At 35.2% G+C, this 21759-nt stretch overlaps 1 protein-coding gene across 1 annotated transcript in view; it reads left to right on the top strand.

The window, feature by feature from the left end:
• CWC27 (CWC27 spliceosome associated cyclophilin) overlaps window positions 1–21759 on the top strand; it is a 114396-nt gene that overhangs the window by 86091 nt on the left and 6546 nt on the right. The window contains exons 6-7 of the mRNA XM_037372643.1: window positions 7027–7136; window positions 9891–9994. Coding sequence (XP_037228540.1) covers window positions 7027–7136; window positions 9891–9994 — 214 coding nt within the window. The remainder of the gene's footprint in view (window positions 1–7026; window positions 7137–9890; window positions 9995–21759) is intronic.

Genomic DNA, 21759 nt, shown 5'->3' with positions numbered 1-21759 from the left:
AAATGCTAGTTCAGAGGCTATGTAACTGTGTTAATATGAATCTGTGCTTGATTAATAAACACTGCATCTCAGCTAAAACTTGCAGCTGTAGTGGGAGACCACAGAACTGTGAGAATAAGTCTTAGGTCATACTGGACTTTTTGCAGGATCAGGGCTAATTCTGAGAGGACATTTAAGGAATAGGTGGCAGCACAACACATCTATTTTATGTCCACTGGGCAGACCTTTATTAGTGTGGGTATCACAGTTAGTATCGCTGCTTCAAATTGTTCATGTTATATATTATACCTACCTAATTTTTTTCTGTATTCAGAGATGAGAGTAATTAAGAAAGATTTGGGGGTGAAAATTTAAGTGTTTACATTGTTTCAAGAGGATTGAGAAGAAAAACTTGATTCCCTCTGTACATGTTTGATTATAACCAGCCTTCCAATTTGTGAATAAGATTGTTGACTATGCCAGACTGCTGTCAAGACCTTGCTTTAAATAAGATGGTTTTCTTTTATGTGACATTTGCTGTAGTGATGCCAGAAATTACATCAAACACTATAAATTGAGTGCTGAATTACTTAAGCATTTTGAAGTGCTTAATAAAATATTTGAAAAAACTTCTCGAAGTTCTGTAGTGTAAACCTGTGAATATACTTCAGTGAGGTTTGCTTTAGATAAATACCATCTGCCCACTTGTTTAAATATATGTTGTTTTTAAATACTAGTAGTATTTAAGTAGTATTTTAGTTTTACATGTTAGATCATTTTTGTAAATTGATAATCTGTGAAAGGTGAACTTTAATTTTCACACATGAGAAAACAGAAAAGCTACAAAATACTATCTGAGCAGCAAAACCTAAAAACTGATATAAAAACCAACATTCAAGTGTAAAAATTCTACTGAGGCATGACATATTTTCTGTCTTCTTTTAATTGTAGTATGGTAATCCAATGATAGAAGTATTTAGAAAACTCAAAATCTAGCAAGGATGCCAGTTTAAGGTTATGTTTTATTTCTGTTTTATTCCTAAGTTTGGGTAATGTCAGTGGCACTTAAATAAGATTTAAGTCCTGTCTTACACAGTAACATGCTTTCTTGAAGTCTGAGACTAACCAAATTATGCACCCTCGAGAATATCATGAAAACAACAAAATCCAAATTTTAGTGGCTTGGAAATTATGCAGCATAAATACATTAAGCATGAGAATTTTGCAGTATATACAGTATAGCTGCATTGTATCAAGGTATGTGTCTTTATTGTGTCACTTTTGCAAACCTTTGTTTCACTACTAACATTTCTCATTTAATCTCATAACATAATACCCAGCATCCCTATTTAGTCTCTTCCCTGCTGTAGTGAATGCCTTTCCCTCTTGTCTCCCTGCAAAAGAGGACAAAAACCTCACTGTAAGCCAGCTTTGATTTTAGTAGTAAACTGAAGCATGTGCTCATGATTAATTGACATAAGCAAATTAACCACGTTTTAGACTGGGACTGTGTGTGTAAAAGCTACCAAAGTTCAGAAGACTTTCACTAGAAACTTACACTATTGCGTATTAAAGGTTACACTTTTTTAGAAATCAGTGGGCTATGCTCTTTCAAAGAAATGTTTTGAGACTCTAGGAATTCTAAGATTTTATTGTTTGAGTCTGTTAATGATCAAGTAAGTTTGTTCTAAAACTGTTGCTTTTTTCACTGTAGCAAACTGAAAATCCAGGTATAAGTCCAACCCCTGGAAGCTCATCTTGTAAACAAATCTAGTTATTCATGGTTACTAAATCTGACTTGTAGGCAAACAGTAGCTCTTCAGGAACTCAGGCAGGCCAGAGCTATAGTAACAGTAACTGAATAGTATTTAAAGGTGCAAAGAAAACCACAAGTAGAATTGGTCCTTAACAAAAACATAGTGGAGAGTATGTTTTAAATTCTTTGAAGCATAATATTATTTCATATTGTATTTTCCTGTAGATTCACTGTTATTTTACTTCACAGGAAATTAATGTTTTTATTTTCAAAGACACAGTATTTAATGCTGGAAGAAATTTTTTTCCTGGATTCTGGAAGAAGTGTGTTATCTGTCTTAGCTCTTAATTATAGAAAGTGGCTTTATGTTCTCCATCTGTCACTTCTGATAGGAATTCCATTTTAATTCATGAAATATTGAGATCTATCCGAACTTCTTCTGTAATTCATAAGGGTTTTGTTTGTTTTGGAACAAAAATAATTCTTCTTGTCAAGATTTGAATCTCATCAAGATTTTTAAAATCAGTACCAAATATCTCTGTACTTCCAGAGGAATGCAATATAAACGGAATATTGATGAATAGCCAAAAGTGGAATGTATTGCACAAATACAGGAATGTGTTTTAGGCCTCTTAATTTAACACACAAAGACATTCAGTCATAACTTCTTTCATTTCAAACAAGTTGTCCAGGTTTTTCAATTTGTTGTTTTCCCTTTGGTATTTAGTCTAGCTATACCATACATTTCTTGAAATTTCTGCCCAATAGCTCTTTTATCATTTCAAATGTGTCATCTGAGTTGCTAAAGAATACATTTGAGATACTGGAAAAAAGTTAATGAGTCCACCACATTTAAAATATACACAAACCCTGCTAAATAAACCGGGGTGCCCTTTAATACAGATTTCTTTGTATTCTCTACTTGTTATCTTACCTGGGTTCTGCATGAACTCATGATCATGTATGCAAAGTGTATTACAAGAGTTAATGGGACTACTTTTGTGAAGTTCAGCATATCAGGAATGTTTTGCAACGTAACATACTTGTTGTCTTGTGTAAAAATCTTCATGCTAGCTGTACCTTATCAAAGAAAAAACATAAACCAAAATTCTTTCATTGATCCTTGTCAGTACTGTAGGCTCTTTCTTTTTTATAGTGACATTAAACCTTCAGACACAGCATGTATTTTTCTCTATCATAATACGTATTGCTTCTACCCTTCTGAAGATTAGTGTTTCCGGTAATGCTTTCAGCAAACCAAACTGCTTCTTTCTCCAACAAATGTTTTATATGCAGCTTCATTATTTCTTTCTTAAAAAGGAAACAAAATGTCTACATTTTATACAGAATCTACCACCTTTGCTACAAGGACAGTAATTATTACAAGGTTTGTCAAGACTGGTACAAATAGCAAAACTGTTAAATAGCAAAGATCATACTGTGGGAGATTGTATGCATACTGAAATACATCTGTCTCCAATTGTACCTTATCCATGCTACAACTGGTGTACATGCTAAGCCAAAGTTGTCCCACCTGCAATGTTAGAAATGAAGCCCAGTGATTAAGGCCAGTGTGAATGTGAGCATAAGCAGTGATTGTACTTCTCTAATCTGCCTCAGTCAGCAGGCCTAGAACTCATGCTTCTTGGTTTTCATATCGTGGAAGATAAAATTCAGTTGCAGTTTCTGAAATAGATCATGTCTGATGGAACTTTTCTTGAATGTTTACTATCAAGCTTTCTCTTCTGCTCTACTTCCTATTTAGGGATTCATACAAAACCATCCAGACTGCCATTCAGTTCAGTTCAACACCCCTGGATCAAGTTCTCATGTCTTAGTTATACTTCTGCAATTTTGTAGTTAAAACCTGACATCATTTGAACGGTTTCTAATTTAAGTGTGAGCATAATAAACCCTTCTGTATTATTATTTTTTTTTTAAATCAGTCTCTTCCTTTCTGGTTGAAAGACTTTGGAATATCTTCCTTAGTTTCAGGCTATCGTTGGAAACCATGTCCCAAAAATGAAGTTTTAGGTTAGATTATACCGTCGTGTTGGCATCTGTTACTCATTAAAGGAATATTCCAGGACAGAAGAATCTATCTGAAAGAAAATAAATTACTTAAATGCTAAAGTTTTTGTCTCACTAAGATGAATGGTCTCTTGGCAGTAAATCAAGCTAGCTAAGGTAAGTAGCAATGTACTTACAAATTCTGTTAAAAGTAGGATGAAATGGATTTCCAATAAGGAAGGTTGTCTTTTTATTTTTCTTTTCCTCACCTTCCTTACTGACAGAATATACACAGCAACTTGTTCAAACTGTGATGCTATTTACACTTTGTGATGAGATGCCACTAGGGCACGAGTGCTACAAGATCCCTGTAACTTGAACTAGCATCTTCTGCATCCTGCAGTACTTAAATGAGACATTTAATTATTATTTCACTGCTGTGCATCTATGTTGTGTTTCATTAATTTTTGTCTGAATAACTCCTCTTAGATTAAGGAGTTTGGAGCTTAAATATTTTAATACCAATGTAATGATCCTCATACTTTTGCTGGATCAGCAAGCTGGACCTAAGTTTTTCAAGCTTGATGTGAAGATTAAGTCCATTGTACAGTGCTGTCATTCTTCATTTCTCCAGCTCTATTGCAAAAGATCTGGAGGGGCTCTGGAATGCTGACTGGGAGATAGAGAGTAGTAGCCAGCAATCTATTTTTACATTTTAAAATGTTTTTTACATTTTAAAAGAGTTCTTCCCACCAACAAGTATCCCTTCTGGATGTCTTCTTTTGCTTGCTGGTTACCTGAGTTTATTCATTTTATTCATTAATAATTTTCATAAGGAGTTTTTACTTACCAAAACTGAATGTTTTATTTCTATTAATAAAAATAAAGCTTTGTGTCTTTGAAATGATTGTTTGGAATTTTCAAAAGTTTTTAAATTAGTTAGAAACTCACTGACTTAGGGGCTTTTCTTGAAAATCCTTTCTGTTGTATTACTTGCTTTTAATGTGGTTTATAAGACCTCATAGAGAAATATAAGCATGCCTTTAAGTCATTTTATTGAAAGGTGCAGAAATATGATGCATACAAGTGCGTAACTGTTTTGGTTGACTCTCCCTGAAGTTAGTTCAGGTGGATCTGATTATCTTTTGTCTGACTTAGGAAAAGGCTTTCCTAGGAGGCCGAGAATGAAGTTGAAGATTAGAAAAACTGACAGGCGAAGACCCTAGAAAACAGTAATCTCACGTCTTAAACTGAAATGTAAAGTATTTGTGTTAACATTAAAGTGACAACCATATGAGTGTGATAAAAATACACAAACACACAACTGCAGGGGAATTTAAGATGTTTGTGTAAGAACTATATTTGAGCTGCACTAGATCAAACTAAAATCTTAGTCAAAAGACCTATATAACTAAGGACCACATCTTCTTTAAATTCATCATATGTTTATCAAAGTTTGGATCACAGCTTTAAATGTTTATGGCCAGCTTGAGACTTGTCATTTTCATAAGTATTCAAGAACGCTTTTCTCAGTTCTTTTACTTGTCATAGGTGGGAAATTATACTTATAATTGGGTAAATGGGATTTATTTCAAATTACCCCCGAAGTTAAACATACCCAAAAGGTTGTTCTTTGTAAGAAAGTAAGTGGTTTTGTAGTTCAGGTTCTTTATCTAGAGGCACAATGTTAGTAACACAAGGCAGTAAGTTGTTTCCACACAGTGATCAAGTTTGATTGGATACATGCATTCATGCGAAAACTAGTGGTTTGTCTTCACAAGGGATTGGTCTTGAATTAAGAATGGAGATTTTTATTAGTAGAAAAAACCTGATGTAATAGGGGGAAAGATGGAGATGAGCCATTATGATTTTTAGTTTTATACTGTACTTTGTTATTCTTTCCAGTTCATTTGCTGTTATGCTGCATGAGGTTCTATAGTAGATTTTATTTCATTTATTCAGAGGCTTAATAATCCCTAAATGTCTGTGTATATAAATTTATCTTTTTTGGTCATTCTAGAAGATGACTTTTTTTTTTTTCTTTATCTTGCTGGTACCTGTAATCCTCTGTTCTTCATTTTATCCAGCATGTCTACTGGAAAACAGGAAAAAACCAGCTCTGAATGGTATTGTGTATGTTTGATTGTTTTCCCTGATATTCTTTAAATACATACATGTGACGTATATATTAGAATAAAAAGGATGAGATTTTATTTGTAGAAATATATAAATAAGTAATTTACATGTAGATATACCATTAAAATTTATTTCCTCTTATTATAAAATGCTGTGTTTATGAACTTTATAGAAAACTTCAGGTGAGAGAGAAGTTTGTTTGGAATCAAAAATTTTCTCTGGGTGGCAGTCAGCAGTTATGTAAAAAAAGCTGATACAGGCTTTGATTTAGATTCACAGTTCATCAGGCTGTATATCCTGAAATTTGATGAAACATTTTCCTTCATAAATTTTTTCTGTTGATCATTTGAAGTGGACATCTGGAGTTCTTCTTCGGTTCCTTATCAGGAATAACAATCCTGTAAATACGTGTACATAAATTTCAAATATACTAAATCAAAGTGTGAAATGTCGTAATGCTATTCAAGAGAAAGAAAATATGAAAGGATGGTGTTGATAATTTTTGAATTGCATTTTCGTCATGTTAAATTATTAATTTGTTATGGCAAGAGTAGCTGTTGACTAGTCCAGATATTACTTGGTTATTAAGGAGGCTTTTTCCTGATTGACAAAATGATCTCTAAAGTAAAAATGTTACGGGTTTTTTCCATATTGCAAGGTTAAGCATTTGGTTTGTGGCTACTTCAGCCTACAAAACAGGAAAACTGTGAATGTGTCTATAGGCAATATTTGTCTATATTTTTCTACTCTGTAACAAATAGTCATAGAATATTAATACACATAACAGTTTGGCTGTTCCAAGAAAGAGTTTCAGGAATTAAGGTAAACTTGTTAAAGGAATTTCAGCAGTTTTCATTTCTCATCTTAACATCAGGGGTTTTATTTCTGTTACCCTGCTTTCCCTGGCTCCATAGCAAAATAAAATTGAAACAAGAATTTCTGGACTCATTGTCTGCCCAGTACAGTGTTGTGTTTTTCACTTCAGCAGGTAGCTAATCATTCTACTTGCTGAGAAAGCAATACAACTGAAACATTTTATGGAAGTGTTTTGCTTGGTTTTTCAGAAGTCAGAAACAATCTCCAAAATGGTACTAAATCATAAAACTAGATTTAATTTGTTTAACCAAATATGTTTCCTTACTCAGAGGAGGAACCTGCTCCAAACAGCGTTGTTGAAGAATACCTTCAGGAGAAGAGAAAATACGAAGACAAGAGGAAGCAGCAGCCAAAGAAAGGAGTTTCTCGTGAAGATCAGGTAATAGTTTGACAATCTGGCGAAAAAAATCCAGAAAAAGTTCTGAAAATATTTCTTTCTTCATTTGTTTAAAAATAAAAGTTTTAAAATACAGTAAGTTTTATTTTTCATTAAAAAAATAGTCTTATTTGTAAAAATAATTGTGTACCATCTAGTTGGCAATTTTGATTACCAAAGTAGACAGGTAAGTGAAGTTTCAATGTGTATTCGAAAGTGCTGTCGGTTTAGTCACTAAAATCTTCCAAAAGGAAAATGCTGCCCACACAGATGTATATTTGATTACATTTACAAGAGTTTGCATTTCTGTACAGTGCTTTCCTTGGCTCTGCAGCTTGCCATAAGGTAACATGGGAGAGAAGTTTGCATACTTGGCATCTCTCCACACTGGGGTTTTTAACATTTTAAGTTATGTTTTAAAGAAATTACATTCATCCATACCTTTTGGTGTTGTGAACAGAAACAGTTTTTAATTGTACTGGGGAAAAAAATAGGCTTTTTAAATATAATGAAAATTATTTTTCAGAATGGATGTATGTAGACTTCAGTATGCAAATATGAGCAAAGTTTGACATAAATATTTGTTTTTTCTAAAATAAGAAAGTTTCAAACTGTTAAATACATGAAACTGCCTGTGAAGTGGAAAATACCGTTAACTGAAAATCTGTTTACATCCAAATGCATTGGTTTATAAGTGCATGTCAGTTCAACTATGAAGATTTTCATATTCAACTGTTGAAGCTAGAAGAGATTGGAAACTTTAGGCTTAGTAGCTTAAGAGCAGTGGCTGGCAAACCTTTATATGTGTGACCAGCTGATACAGCTCTAAACTACTAAGTTTATGGAAACTTGCATTCAAAAGCCCATTAACTTTGAATCAAAGAGTACTAAAGCTCTGTTGGCAATGTGGATCAAGGGACTTAAAACCACATCTAATTAATTTATAACAGTCCTGTCCTGGACATCATAGGAAAACAAGATGAGATGATAGGGATGTGCCTGCTGTTAAACAGTAATTAATCAAGTTCTTTGTAGTCCATTTCACTTGTGGAGAGCCTCTTGTAGCCTTGTATCCCTTCTACCTGGTCCTACAGCACAATGCCATTTTCCATGGTAACTCCATGCAAGAATTAAAGAGGGGGGAAAGGTATGTGTCTCCTTACAAACTAGATATTGGAAGTCCTAACCTTGTAATTCCACAAGAATCAGTTTATAAAGTTACTTGATCCACAGTATGGCATTTAATCACTCACTGCAAAAATGCCTACTAAGATACTTAGAAATTATTTCTGTCTCCAGATCTATTCACAGCACCTCTGGCACCAGAGAAAGATAGACAAGACAAAAGGAATGTGTCTTTGGTTGTTCACAATTCAATGTAAAAATTTCATATAAAAAGGGTTTGTTTCTTGCCTTCTGATGGCCTAGGCAGGGATTTTGTGTCTCAGCTGTTCAAAGTACAGGCTTTGTTTGCAACAGTATGGAATGCTATAGAACTTGAATGTTTTGCAGGTCCAAATTATCTTTGAAGTTTTCCTCACTCCAATCTTAAACAGAAAATGAAAAAAATAAATGCAAAAAATGCTCCAAAACCTGCCTTTGGCAGTGCTAAGATAAGTGTTTGAAAGAATCCAAAAGCCAGGAAACTCCTAAAGTTAAGATTGCTCCCAGAAGGAAATTTGATTCCAGTGAACACTTCTGGTATTTCCTATTTCTGTTTTCTATTCTTGTTTAGTTTTTATTCTTTTAAATTTGAAAAACTTGACCAAACAAAACCAAACAGCCATACAGAGGTGTTTTACAACATAGGCTGCCAACCTATCACCTACAGATCAAATGTAGCCTGCCACGTAAATTCAGTCAAGTGCTTATTCCCTGATGCTTTCCTTTCCAAGAATATCTCAAATATCAGCAAGAAGTGGGCTGTGCAGATTATTCATATGATCTGCCCTTTTGCTGAAGAGCCCCCTCTCCTATCACAAGGCTTAGGCATACAATTCTTGCATAATCAAAATATCATCCCAGGTGATCAGAAACAAGATCTGTGGTACCTCAGGTGTCACCTGAGATTTAGTGACTTCATTGTAGCCAAAAGACTGGACAATGTCAGCTGGAGAATAAAACAGCAAATATAAATCAGTATGAGCTTAATGTATGCAGTGCAAGAACCTGTATCTGTATAATTACTTAAGGTGCATTCATTGCATTAAGGTTCATTCATTGCAAAGTCAAAAGCTTTGAATTTTTTTTAGTGTCAGTACAGAATTTAAAAGATCAGCAATGTAAAGTATATAAATATCAATCCAACTGTGTCTTCAAAGCTTGAATGATCTGTAATTTATACAATGGATTGCTTTACAGTAAAAATTGTCAGTAGTCTTTAAAATCACCTATTTTATTCTGTAAGGAGCCACAAGGTTTTATTCCTTAAATATGCATTTTGATTTCACTAGACAGTCAGACAAGTGTGCTTTCACACCTGCAGGACGCCGTCCCTGCTTTCTCTTGCTGCCTCAGCATTGCCTGCTCGCTCTCACTTGTTCTCTTGACGGGCACTCTCAATGCATTCTCGATTTTCTCAGACACACACACCCCTACTCTAGCTCTCTACAGTGTTTCTTACAAGTTCATATGAAAGATCATTCTTCCATCTCATTGTACTATTTCTCAAAATAATAACAGTTCAAAGATGTTGTATATACATATTGTTGTGTGTAAATATGTATAACATCTCTAAACCCATGTATTTAATTTCAGACACTGGCACTGTTGGACCGATTTAAATCAAAATTAACCCAGGCAATTGAAGAAACTCCTGAAGATGAGGTTTCTGAACCTGAAGTAGATAATGATGAAGGATGGTGAGTTTTTTGGATTTGGATTTCTGTGTTTAGAGCTGGCAAGCCTACCACACTGACAGAGTCTCACTGTTAAGTGTAAATTCACCAAATCTGAAGGCAGCTGCTGCAGCAGGAGTCTGCTAAAATGTACTGGTTCAGCACTCCAGAAAAAAAGGCAGAAGTGTATAAGATGTTCTGCATTGTGTCCTACTAAAGTTCTGTGTTGGGGGTGATAGGTATTTTAGAAATTGATGGATGAGGTTAAGATAGACTCATCTGAACTGTAGGGTCACTCCAAGGAAGCAGGGTAGCATTTGAATTGGTAAAGCACTGCAGGAGTTATGACCCCAACAATTCCCAGTCAAGGAAGCAACTTGTACTGTGTTGTCTCATGTTCATCTTCCATCCTAAGAACAAACTGTAGGTAGGGAAGGGGATGAAAATTGGTATGATTTGAAGTGTGATCCTGAAGTCCTAGGCTGCAAGCTGTTAAAGAGTAATAAAAGTATCTGCATAAAATTGCTAGGGAAAAAGCAAAACAACATTGCAAAAATGTTTTGTAAGGATGGGTCATCTTATTTTACAAGGTGAGCAATATAGCTGGTCTAACGAAATAAGTTGTCTGTGCCTACAACTTTTTCCTGAGTTGTGTGCCTAAGCCATCACAAGTACAGCAACACTACCACTAAAATAGAAACTTAACAAAGTTTTTTGTGTTTTAAGACAACGAATATTTCTGTATCCCAGAAAACTTAAAATTATTAAGTGAAGGTATGTCAGATGTATGCTTATGGTCTTCCTAAAGGCTCCTTTCTTGGGAGAGGGAAACCAGTTGGATACCTGCCTGCCCCAAAATCTCCAAACTAGCACCAGAACTAAACCTGAAAAATTTTAATTACAATAAGGAGAAAAACTAAAATATGTAAGCATGTCCAACTGACATCTTTTTAAAATAGAAAATAAATGATGTACCTAAATGTGACTCAAGCATCCTGTATCTGTTTCTACAGGACTTGTACAAAACTGTAAGGTAATCACGTTAATTAAATTGGTTTTCTCACATAAGACAACAGTTGGCACTGGTAGGATATACAGACTGTCTAAATAACTTTGTTATTTTTACTTTCTACAAATGAGAAAGATGTGCATGCTGAAGTAAGAAAAGACACCGTAAAAAAGGCTGTGAGGAAGTTAAGATGTAAAAAACATTTTTCATTCCATATATTAACTCATATATTTTTTCCATATGTTGATAAATGAAATTCTTCAGCTACCTGTAAGTTACACATCAAGTTACGGTAAGCTATATTATAAAAATGTGTGTTTATATATATATAGGATCAGAATATCTTAAGACTATTTGAAGATACATAGCATAAAAATCACAAAAAACATCATAGGTCGTAAAAGGTAAGCTGAATTGCAAATTCTGAGACCAGCTGTGTTGATGAGACTAAAATTTTAGATCACTCTTAAATAACTTCCTTTCCTGCTTGTGTCATATACGTAATGAACCATTGCATATGTTTTAATTTAATAAGATAAAACTACACAGAATCTGCAACTTTACGTTCACACCTTCTTGCTTTTCACTGAATTGAGCTGAGACCTGACAAGGGAGATTCTAGGATTTGTAGAAAACTTCAGATACATGTACTAGCAGAAAGAATAACTCCAGTAGTATAGCACTTGTGGAAATCTTACAGTTTATAAAGCAACATTTTTACATAAGTATTGTGTAATGAGTGCATTTGTTTTTTCAGTGTTTCTTTGTGGGCATTAGTGTAGTCTGCTTTCATCTTGACATATCTTGGCATTTCCATCTGGAAATGCACTTAAGTGTTACTAAGTTGGGTATTAAAAATCCTGTGATTCTTTCAAAATGGTAGCAATTCAAACATCTTGCTTTTCATTTTATTGATTAAAGTCTTTATTTAAAATTATTTTGTTGTTTTCAAAGAACTCAGAATTTCTCACAGCTATAATCTAACCAAGCCCTCTATGTCTCTCCTGTCCTCTCCTCTCCTCTACTTTTTTCTTTTCCTTTAATCTCTCTGCTCTGCTCTCTCTCTCTGCTCTGCTCTCTCTCTCTGCTCTGCTCTCTCTCTCTGCTCTGCTCTCTCTCTCTGCTCTTCGCTCTCGCCCTCTCTCTGCTCTTCGCTCTCGCCCTCTCTCTGCTCTTCGCTCTCGCCCTCTCTCTGCTCTTCGCTCTCGCCCTCTCTCTGCTCTTCGCTCTCGCCCTCTCTCTGCTCTTCGCTCTCTGCTCTTTATTTGTTTGTTTATCATACCTCAGAAGAACAGATTATGAAATTTTAAAATAGAAATTCAGGTTATTTTTCTGACATGTAAGTTTTCTTTCTACATTTAATGTTACTTCAATTATCTGGAAATATTGCCTTGCTTTCTTTGCTTATATTCTTTGGCTATTCTAACAGGTAGATCAGAACACAAGCGTCTTGGCTGTGAATTAGTGGTTTTGAAACAACAGAGAAAATAATTTCCTAAATCACTCCCCTTTCACAGTAACTGTTGTTACTAACTTGCTATTTCTTTAAGTTTTCTCTTGTCACCATCTTATGGGCTGCTTCTTCAGACCGTATAGCCTTGTTTTATTATGTCCTTTCCTATCTCAGTCTCTGTAATGATGATAACATACAGCATAATTTTTGAGGTCCCTTGATTTCACTCTGCTTTGAGATTCTTCTGAGCTACCATTGTGCTTCTAAGTTCTCCAAGAATTACAGAATAGACTATTTCAAGTGGAAGGGACTGCAACAATCATCTGGCCCAACTGCCTGGCCACTTCAGGGCTGACTAAGTCAATGCATGTTAATAGCGGCATTGTCCAAATGCCTCTTAAACACTGACAGGCTTGAGGCATCAATCACCTCTCTAGGAAGCCTGTTCCAGGGTTTGACCACCCTCTTGGTAAAGAAATGCTTCCCAATGACCAGCCTAAACCTCCCATGTCCAGCCTGAACCTCCCTTATGCAGCCTTTCCATGAACCTGAAAGACTGTTCTTCATATCTGATATTTTTCTTGTCACAGTAATATAACCAGTCTTTTAAAGACTGTATTACACAGTCCGATCAGTGTTCCCTTTCTGAGTAACTACTGACACATAGTTGGCAATAATCTGTAAGTAATACTGAATGAAGAAGGGTGCTGTAATTTCAGACTATGAAGTTGTATTTTTCTTCAGAAAATAATATTGCATTCAGAATTACACTAAAACAAAGACTTAGAATAATATGAAACTACGTAATAGACCAATAATTAACTTATTATTAATTTTGTAGTGCAGTTAATGACACGTTAACTTTACAAACAGATGAGACATCTCTTCAAAGAATTTTCTTCGAAGCTAAGTAAATTGTAGAATGAACATGTTGCATAAATTTGCTATGAACACATGAAGCATCAACAAAGGAATTAAGTCTTCTAAAAACTATTAATGATTGTTAGAATTGCTTGGAGTGGTAAATATATTTTGGGCTAAGTGTTTACATTTTCAGTGTCCTTGCTGTGTTGGAATATTTGGGATAATTATAGTGACTTTACAGTTTAATATTCTTTCTTAATTCTAAACTACTCCTCAAAAGACAATACTTCTACTTTATTTGACTTCTATTAAATATAATTAGCATGTGACATATGCATATATGATATGCACAAATTCTGTGATTTTTTGTAGGTTATGGTTGCTGTTTTTATGGGAAGTGAAAGCCTGCCAGTATGCTTTGCTCTACTGTCAGGTTGTGTTATCTGAGGTGAAATGATTGCCTCTAAGACATTTTTATGTGTCTGCATGAGTGGCCACACATTGAGGTATAATTTTCATTTTCTGTCAAGATAAAAACCATTACCAATTTGTTATGTTTTCTTTTATTTGGCAAACTTCTCTGCATATTTGGCTGAGCTGCTGTGTTGGCATGCTGCATAGCAGACATTTGGGCATTTTTCAGCAGCATTCTACTTTTTATGCAAGAAAAAAAGAAGAAATATGACTCTATTGTAAACACTGTATATGGTGTTTGATAATTATTACCAGATTTTACTGTCTAAAAAAGCATCTGAGGAAGTGTTGTGAAGAGAACTGAAGAGAAATGCATAATACAAAGGTTTAACATGAAATACAGAATCTTTGCTGAGACATTTCTATTGCGAACAGTACTGCTATGTAAGAACAATTACATACATCTGTCTGCAGCAATCAAAATCCAATTTCCCCTACAGAATTCAAAAGTATCAAAATAAATATGGTTGATACTGGCAGAAAGGGTATTCATAGCAATAAAAATGTCTGCAAACAAGTAGAAACACACATTTTTACAGCATCTCAGTACCTCAGGAAGGACATGCCTGATGCTAGTTCTTCTAGGCACAACCATTATTGTCCCTGTGGTTCCATGTTGAAAACTATTGCTTATACTTTTAATGATTTGTGAGATATCTTCAGTACTATTGGATCATGAGTTTTTCTTTATTAACTTACAGTCCAAATGAGTCAGGTGCATGGCTTCATTCTTCTCTTTCACAAAGGCTGTACAGCATGCAGCAGAGGTAGGTAGAGATGATCTGGAAGAACTGGACTTAAAGTCTTACCCAGGAAGACACGGTGGCAGTAAGGTGTCATCTGCTTAGAGACTAATAGTATGAAAACCAAATATGTCACAGCAGAAGACCCAGCTGGAATAATTTATCTACTTGGTACTCACCATCTGGTTTAGCGGATAAGCCTGAATTTGAAAGTGAAAACACTGCACAAGGCTACATTTTATACAGAACACTGCAGCCTCCTCATCTTCTTCAGCACTTGGACTGCTGTACACATATAGTTGCATGCCTGTGACATGTAGTCAGGTTGTCATTCCGCTTCAAGGCTCTGATTATAGTATCAAATAGTTACAGCTATAGTAAACCCCAGATTTCAGACCAGAAAGTGTTACGGCATTTGCAGATGATAAAACTGGTGATGCAGATCCCATGAATACGACAAAAAATGTTTTGCTTAAAGATAATCCATCTGTGGGAGAAAAAAATCTGATGCAATCAAACGTATTCAAAGTTTGATTGCTTTAGTTAATCTATGCAATATATTCCTCTTCAAATAGGATAGGAGCGATACTTAGTACTCTGAAACACCCTCCCATCAAGTAATTCTGGGAGTTCTGAGTGGTTCATCTCTTCCAAAGCATGAAATCGGAGACTAGATACAACACTCGGCTAAGTCTTTGGCAGTGTTGAGTGCAAGGATTACTTTATTTGTCATTGTTTCTTTCATGCCTGGTTTCCAATCCCTTCCAAGCTACATATCTTGTCCTACTGAATGGTTGCCTAACCTATTTGTGTCTGTACACATGCTGTTGATGGCTCTTACTGAAATTCAGCCATTGCACTTTCTGAATTTTATCCTGTTTTTATATACAACTCCCGTTTACCAAAGTCACGTAAATTCTAAATTTTCCAATAAACTTTCAAAACAGTTCTTCACAAAACTTCATATTATATATACTGTCTGTAATTATATTCTTCCCCAGTAAAGTTGTAAGTGGAAGTGAACTAACCAACCCTACCACATGAATCTTTTTACTATGGCTATCTAGTCCTAAAAATAGGGCTTTCCAGCTGAATTTTTACTAGCCTTACCTACTTAAGAAATGTAAGAAATACATATCTATGCTTTTCCAGATGGAATACTGGTCTTTGTGGAAGGAACGGATTCTTTGCCATAAAAATTCACCTGTCATATCCTTAACCAAAATTCTGGACTGTCTTCTGCTCCTCTCTGATCTTTGAAAACAGGCAGAGGCTTCCCTGAAATTGCTAGATTTATTGATATACTGAAGTATTGCTAGTCCTATGAGAAATTTTACAATCCTAACAGTTTTTTGAAGTGATGGAATTTTCTGCAGAAAAGAGCCCACCATTTTCGTTCTTTAAAGCTCACCTGGTTGCCAAGTCAACTTACGGTATTTCTGTGAAGGGTCGCCATTGTTTGTGCATTCTCACAGATAAAATGCGCCGGAAGGTTTACAAACCAGCTCCAGTACCACTCCTGGATTTAAAGCTTGTCATGATCGAGTAACCCAAATCTCGAAAGGAGCAGCCCTCCATACATCTAAGAAAACAAATACAATGCACACTAAACCAGTTGAGTTTACAGTACCGTACAAAACCTGGAAGACACGTAGGCTAGCAAATAATGGTGATTCTTTTTTTTCATAGATTGATTGAAAAGATACTCCCATCCATTCACTTCTAAACAAACTAAGTCCTTAGTTGAAGTACATAATATCTAATAGGCAGCAAATAATAGAAGAGCACCAGAAGGTATTGGTATATGAACATTGTATTGAGGCAGTATTCTCTTCTTACTTGAAAACTGTTTCTATGGTGGTAATCTAAGTCCTGATAAGTATGGTTTTACATTATTGTACTTCTTCAGTTTGGATTTTATGGAGATGCCCCATTCATCCTGCAGGACCTTCAATTAGAAACTGGAATATTAACATGTGAAAGCCATTCCTTACCTATTGTTGCCACTAGGGAAGCAGCCAAAGTTTGTATCCTCATCAGTAGAGGGGTTTGGTCTATTATTAATCCCATCAATTCACAAGTCAAGGCTGCAAGTAGATCTCCAGTTGATTTTAGGGTTTGTGTTACAGTAGAGCCCAGTAATATTTTCTTCATTCTGCACCTGGCTAGAAGTTTAGGATTTCTTCTTCTGGATTCAGATCTCATTACTGGCCTCTATCTGCTCTACAGCTATTTAGAACTTGACTGTGACTGCCAGCATGCTTCATTTAATTAATAGCATGTGATGCCAGTGCTTCAGATCTGAACCAGTGCCACGCTTCATGGGTGAAATGTGAGGTGTTGGATGTGAACAACAAAGCTTCTTAATCTTTAAAAGAGATGGACTTTTTCCTTCCCCATGAATGCTGTCGTAGCTGTAACTAAATGACAGTGTAAATGAGACAGTCACTTTATTTTTGGGAGGATGTCTAGTCTTTGAAACTTACTCTTTCTTTTTATATGAAATAACATAAATCCATTCAGCTTTGAGACAGACTGTGGGACAAGAAAGAATGAGTAAAATGGGAGTTTGGAATGAAGTGGTGGTTTTTCACATAGGTTTTCAGTTTAAAATTCTTATGGTTAGTTACCTTTGTTGAGACTGAGCTATTCTAAATGTTGGTTAATTTAAGGGATAGGAAAAATAGGCATTTTTTACAATCAAAGTAAGTTATAAATCAATGCCTGAAAATACTTTTCAACTTCCAGTCAAAAGGTTGTTGTGAAAATTATGTGAAATTCTTCCATCTTAAACAAAAAGGCTTTTCAGATCTTGCTTAATAGATTGTTTCATGTGCATGTTGTGTAATTACATGTTGGCATGACTATTGTCACCTTAGTTATTTATGACAAACCTCATTTAAGATAGGGAAGATTAAAAAGAAATCAAGTGGAAATTTAATGGCACTGTTCACTTAATTAGACTGTTTAAAATCTTGTGGCTCTCAGAAGGCTTTTAAAGATACCTTCTTTCTGGTCACAAAATACTGTTTTGATTTGTGCAGTGCAAATGTTTGCATGGATCCGATCACCTGATTATAGCAAAAAATAAAGAGAATGGGTGTGCTTTTATTAATTTATTGCTTCAGTGGTCAAAAACCACTGAAATTCAGTACTAACCATTTAAAGTGCAACCTGGTTTGTATATGTCAAATTCTGTAATCTGTTCCCAGTTCTGAATTTTGCAAAACTGCCACTGAGGCCACTTAAACATGACAACATCGGGTGCTAATGCTAAGCCCTTGCTGTCATGACATTAATTGCAATTAAACTGTATAACTTTTTACACACTTTGTAGAGACAGTTATATTTTACTCCAGAAGAAACAAAAAATAAAACTGTAAAATATTCAGTTAAGTTACTCTCTATCCAGCATCAATAGTTATGTCCTTTATCTTCTTTAAAAGTGCAAGGAAAACTTCTCTCAGAATATTTAGCATTGGTTTTAGTGAGAAATCTGGTGCAGTTAGAAGTGGCAACACACACTATTTATTTTTTTTTTTATATTTTCCCAGCAAAAGACTTTGTGGCTGAGAGATACTTGGGTTTAGAACAAGGTATCAAGGCACCACCTTTCCAGTGTGTGTTGTAGAGAGTAGGTTAAAGTTGGTTTGGGTTTGTTTTGTTATTTTTTTTTTAATTGAAATAGCAGTTTCTGGATCAGGTAAATGTTGACGTTAGCCAGACTTGTTATATTGCAAGATTTCATTTATAGTAAGAACTAAATCATGGTACACACTTAGTATCTACTCCATGTAAATTTGATAATGTCTTCCACATTTTATTTCCAGGATTTCCTATTTGATACAGTATCTACTATTAAACTTTGCATAGTGAAATTCTTCTGGACAAACGCCTAAAAATATTCGTTATATTTCTTTCATAATCCTACCTTTATAAATGTTTCCTAAAATACAGTCTCTTTCATTCCTATAATACCTCAGACTGAGGACTGTGAAATATGGCTTCCTCAAGATTAGCACTGGTCTCTGCAGATTCAGTACAGAAGCTTAACTGTGACACTCAGAAGCACACTGAGCTCCTGAAAACTAAGCAGCAGTCTTTTTCACATGCTTATGCTAGCTTGGGGAATGAAAGAAAAAGTGCTGCTGTAATTTATGCCAGTGAGACACAAAGAAAGATTAAAGCCACTTTTGCTCCCCTCCTCCCATTCAGACTTGAGCCAATCTTGCTCCACTAGTCTGGAAAAACTGGCTTTATATTAGGTCTCTCCTGCTAAGGCCATTGATTTACTCAACTACGTTTTTAAAAAAGTTGACAAAATACTTACTTGATTGTTACAAAGGATAAATGAATGCCAGAGTTCTATATTAGAAACACATTGGAAAGAGAGGTTTCTTTTCTCTTTGGCAAAAATTAAGTGTTTGTTTGGGTTTTAATATTGCCACTAACATTTAACAGAAGAAAGAAAAAACCCCAAACTCCTGCTGTAATTTTTTTTTTCTCCAATTGTATCTCCACCTTCACTTGTCTACTGCTAGAACGTGGTCAGACCTTGATATGTAAATGCTAGCACTGATTCAATCAGTAATTTTGTATTAAGGAATTGTTCTTCTGCTGAAATTGTATATTATTGTTGTATATATTTATTGCTTCTAGCTGTTTAGCATGCCTGAGAAACTCGGGATTTGGGGTGGGGTTTTTTGTTTGTTTAGTTTTTGTCAGTTCTTCCATGTCTTGAGTTTATTTGGACTGGGCATCTGGACCTGGAATCAACTACTGTTTGACTTAAATTCAGAGATAATCCATGCTTTGCTCAAGGGATATCTAGTGTTACATTTACTGTCTGGAAATCTTAAATTTTATTTATTGCCAGAAAATATAGTGAAGAATGAAGAAATAATTTTCTAAATCTTTAATAGCCTAGCTTAAGCTTTCTGCATATTTACACACCTTTTCAAGCACCCCAACTTCATCTCATTCAGTAACATGTTTAAACAGTAAGGATTTGGACATAATATGGGGAGAGGGAGGGACAAAAGAGAAAGGAGGATATCCAGAGAATGTTGAATGTTATGAACATCTGGGTATTTTTGTGCTAGAAATGCTCTCCTCTCTTTCCCCTCACTCCAACTTTGTGCTCTGGTGATACAGTACTGCCTGACTTTGTGTTAATTTGGGGAGGCAGTTTGCTGACTTTTAGAGTATCAGGTATTGTACAAGCTGTTGCCAGAGACAGGATGCTAGACTGGATGGATCATTGGTCTATTCCGGTATGGCGATTCCCTTGTCCTTATAGTAAATGCTGTGTAAAATTTTTCTACGTTGGTACACTGTCTGGAACAACATCTGGAATTTGCGTTACAGTCTTCCACACCAATCTACTCTACCAGGAGCAGTTGCCTATTTAAAGCGTGCAGTTTCTTTCATCAAACTACTTAACATTTTTGTGAAGGGGACAAGGATATAGTGTGACTAAACTATATTTGAACTGGTACTGAACACATGTGATATAAAAATAGGATAACTGAACTTTTAATAGAAATACATTTATTACTTAGAATTGTAAGTCATCATGGTTTTACATATTTTTAATTCTGATCCTATGAGAGCTAATCACATTTTCCCCTAGTGCTTTGATTATTTTTTGAATTCTGTGAACTTTTCTGTAGTTGATTTTCCCTTTCTCTTAGAAAGTTACTTGCAACTAAATCTTCTTTCAAGAGAAAAAAATGCTCAGTACTATCTTGAACAATGGAAGAATATGCTGTTACATTAGTTGTCACCACGAATAGTTTACTTTGTTGTTAGCTTTGCAAAAACTGAAGTATCTTTTGGCTTTTTTTAACCTGCATATCCCATACTTAATGAGACTATGAGTTCCTTATTATTTTTCCAGTGAATATTTTGTGTGTAGTGTGGGGTAAAACTGAGCGTGTAGCATTCAAATAGAGTATCTAAATATTATTATGTTAGATATATCTGGAAGAGTTCCATTCTGATCATTTTATGCTGAGGCTTTCACAAAGAGAAGATACCAACAATTCAGTCCTGGCCCTGTGGAGGACCCACAATTTTCTGGTTATTCTGAAGAGGTTAAACCAATTTCTTCATCCTCCACTACTTGTAATACAATTTCAAAGAGCTAGTAAAAATTAACAGAAGTGTACAGTCTGACTTTGTATAATATCTGTATCGGGTTTGCTTGCTTGGAATTGGGAAGATATTTGCTCTGTGTAAGAGCAGCAATAATACATTACCTTCATTGTTAACATCCAAATGCTGAAATACTGTAGGCTAATAGTACTCCATTCATCCAAAGCTAGAAAATACCACTTTTAGGTCTTGCAGAAACAAAATTAACCTCAGGAGAGTACTTGGGTGTTGGGGTATTTATAGCAATAGTGAAATCTTAAATTTCAGTTTAACATCTATGTTCTGTACCATATTCAATAATATAGATTGAAGCAGTGTTGTTTTGATGTAGAATTAAATACTTAACCTGTGAAACTGACTATGATATGGCAAATATCTGTATTTATAACCATTTTCTTGATACTCTTCTAAGCATTTTTTTTGTATTAGAAACTTCTGTGGAATAACTAAATCATTTGAATTTGGCTAGACCTGCGTAGCAAATCTTATCTCTCTTTTTAAATAGCGAGTCAAGTTTGAAAAATACAGGGTTTTATGAAAGTACAAAATATGGAGGGACAATTGGTCTGATCATTAGGAAAGGAGATGGGGAAGGAAAAGCAAAGAAATATGGAATGGTGGAAACAAGCAGTGAAACAAGGAAGAGTGAAATCTCTTAGCGGTAACAATTACAGTAGAAACCTATGACCACAGGTTATTACTAGGAGGCAGTGGGTGGCAGTCTCTTCTCCCAAGAAACAAGTGATAGGACAAGAGGAAATGACCTCAAGTTGTGCCAGGGAGGTTTAGACTGGATATTAGGAAAAAATCCTTTACTGGGAGTGTCATCAAGCACTGGAACAGGCTGCGCAGGGAAGTGGCTGAGGCACTATCCCTGGAGGTGTTTAAAAGATGTGTAGCTGTGGCGCTTAGGAATATGGTTTAGTGGTGGACTTGGCAGTGTTAGGTTTACAGCTGGACTTGATCTTAAAGGTCCTTTCCAACCTAAACGATTTTGTGATTCCATGATTATAAGCTTGTTTAAAGTGAAATCAAACCCAGTTTGGCAAACTAGGCTCAAACAGGAACAGTGTGTGACACAGTGGAAGGC

The sequence above is a fragment of the Falco rusticolus genome, chromosome Z (assembly GCF_015220075.1).
Source record: "Falco rusticolus isolate bFalRus1 chromosome Z, bFalRus1.pri, whole genome shotgun sequence".
Classification (NCBI taxonomy): domain Eukaryota; kingdom Metazoa; phylum Chordata; class Aves; order Falconiformes; family Falconidae; genus Falco; species Falco rusticolus.
This window is presented reverse-complemented; position numbering and strand designations above follow the sequence as displayed.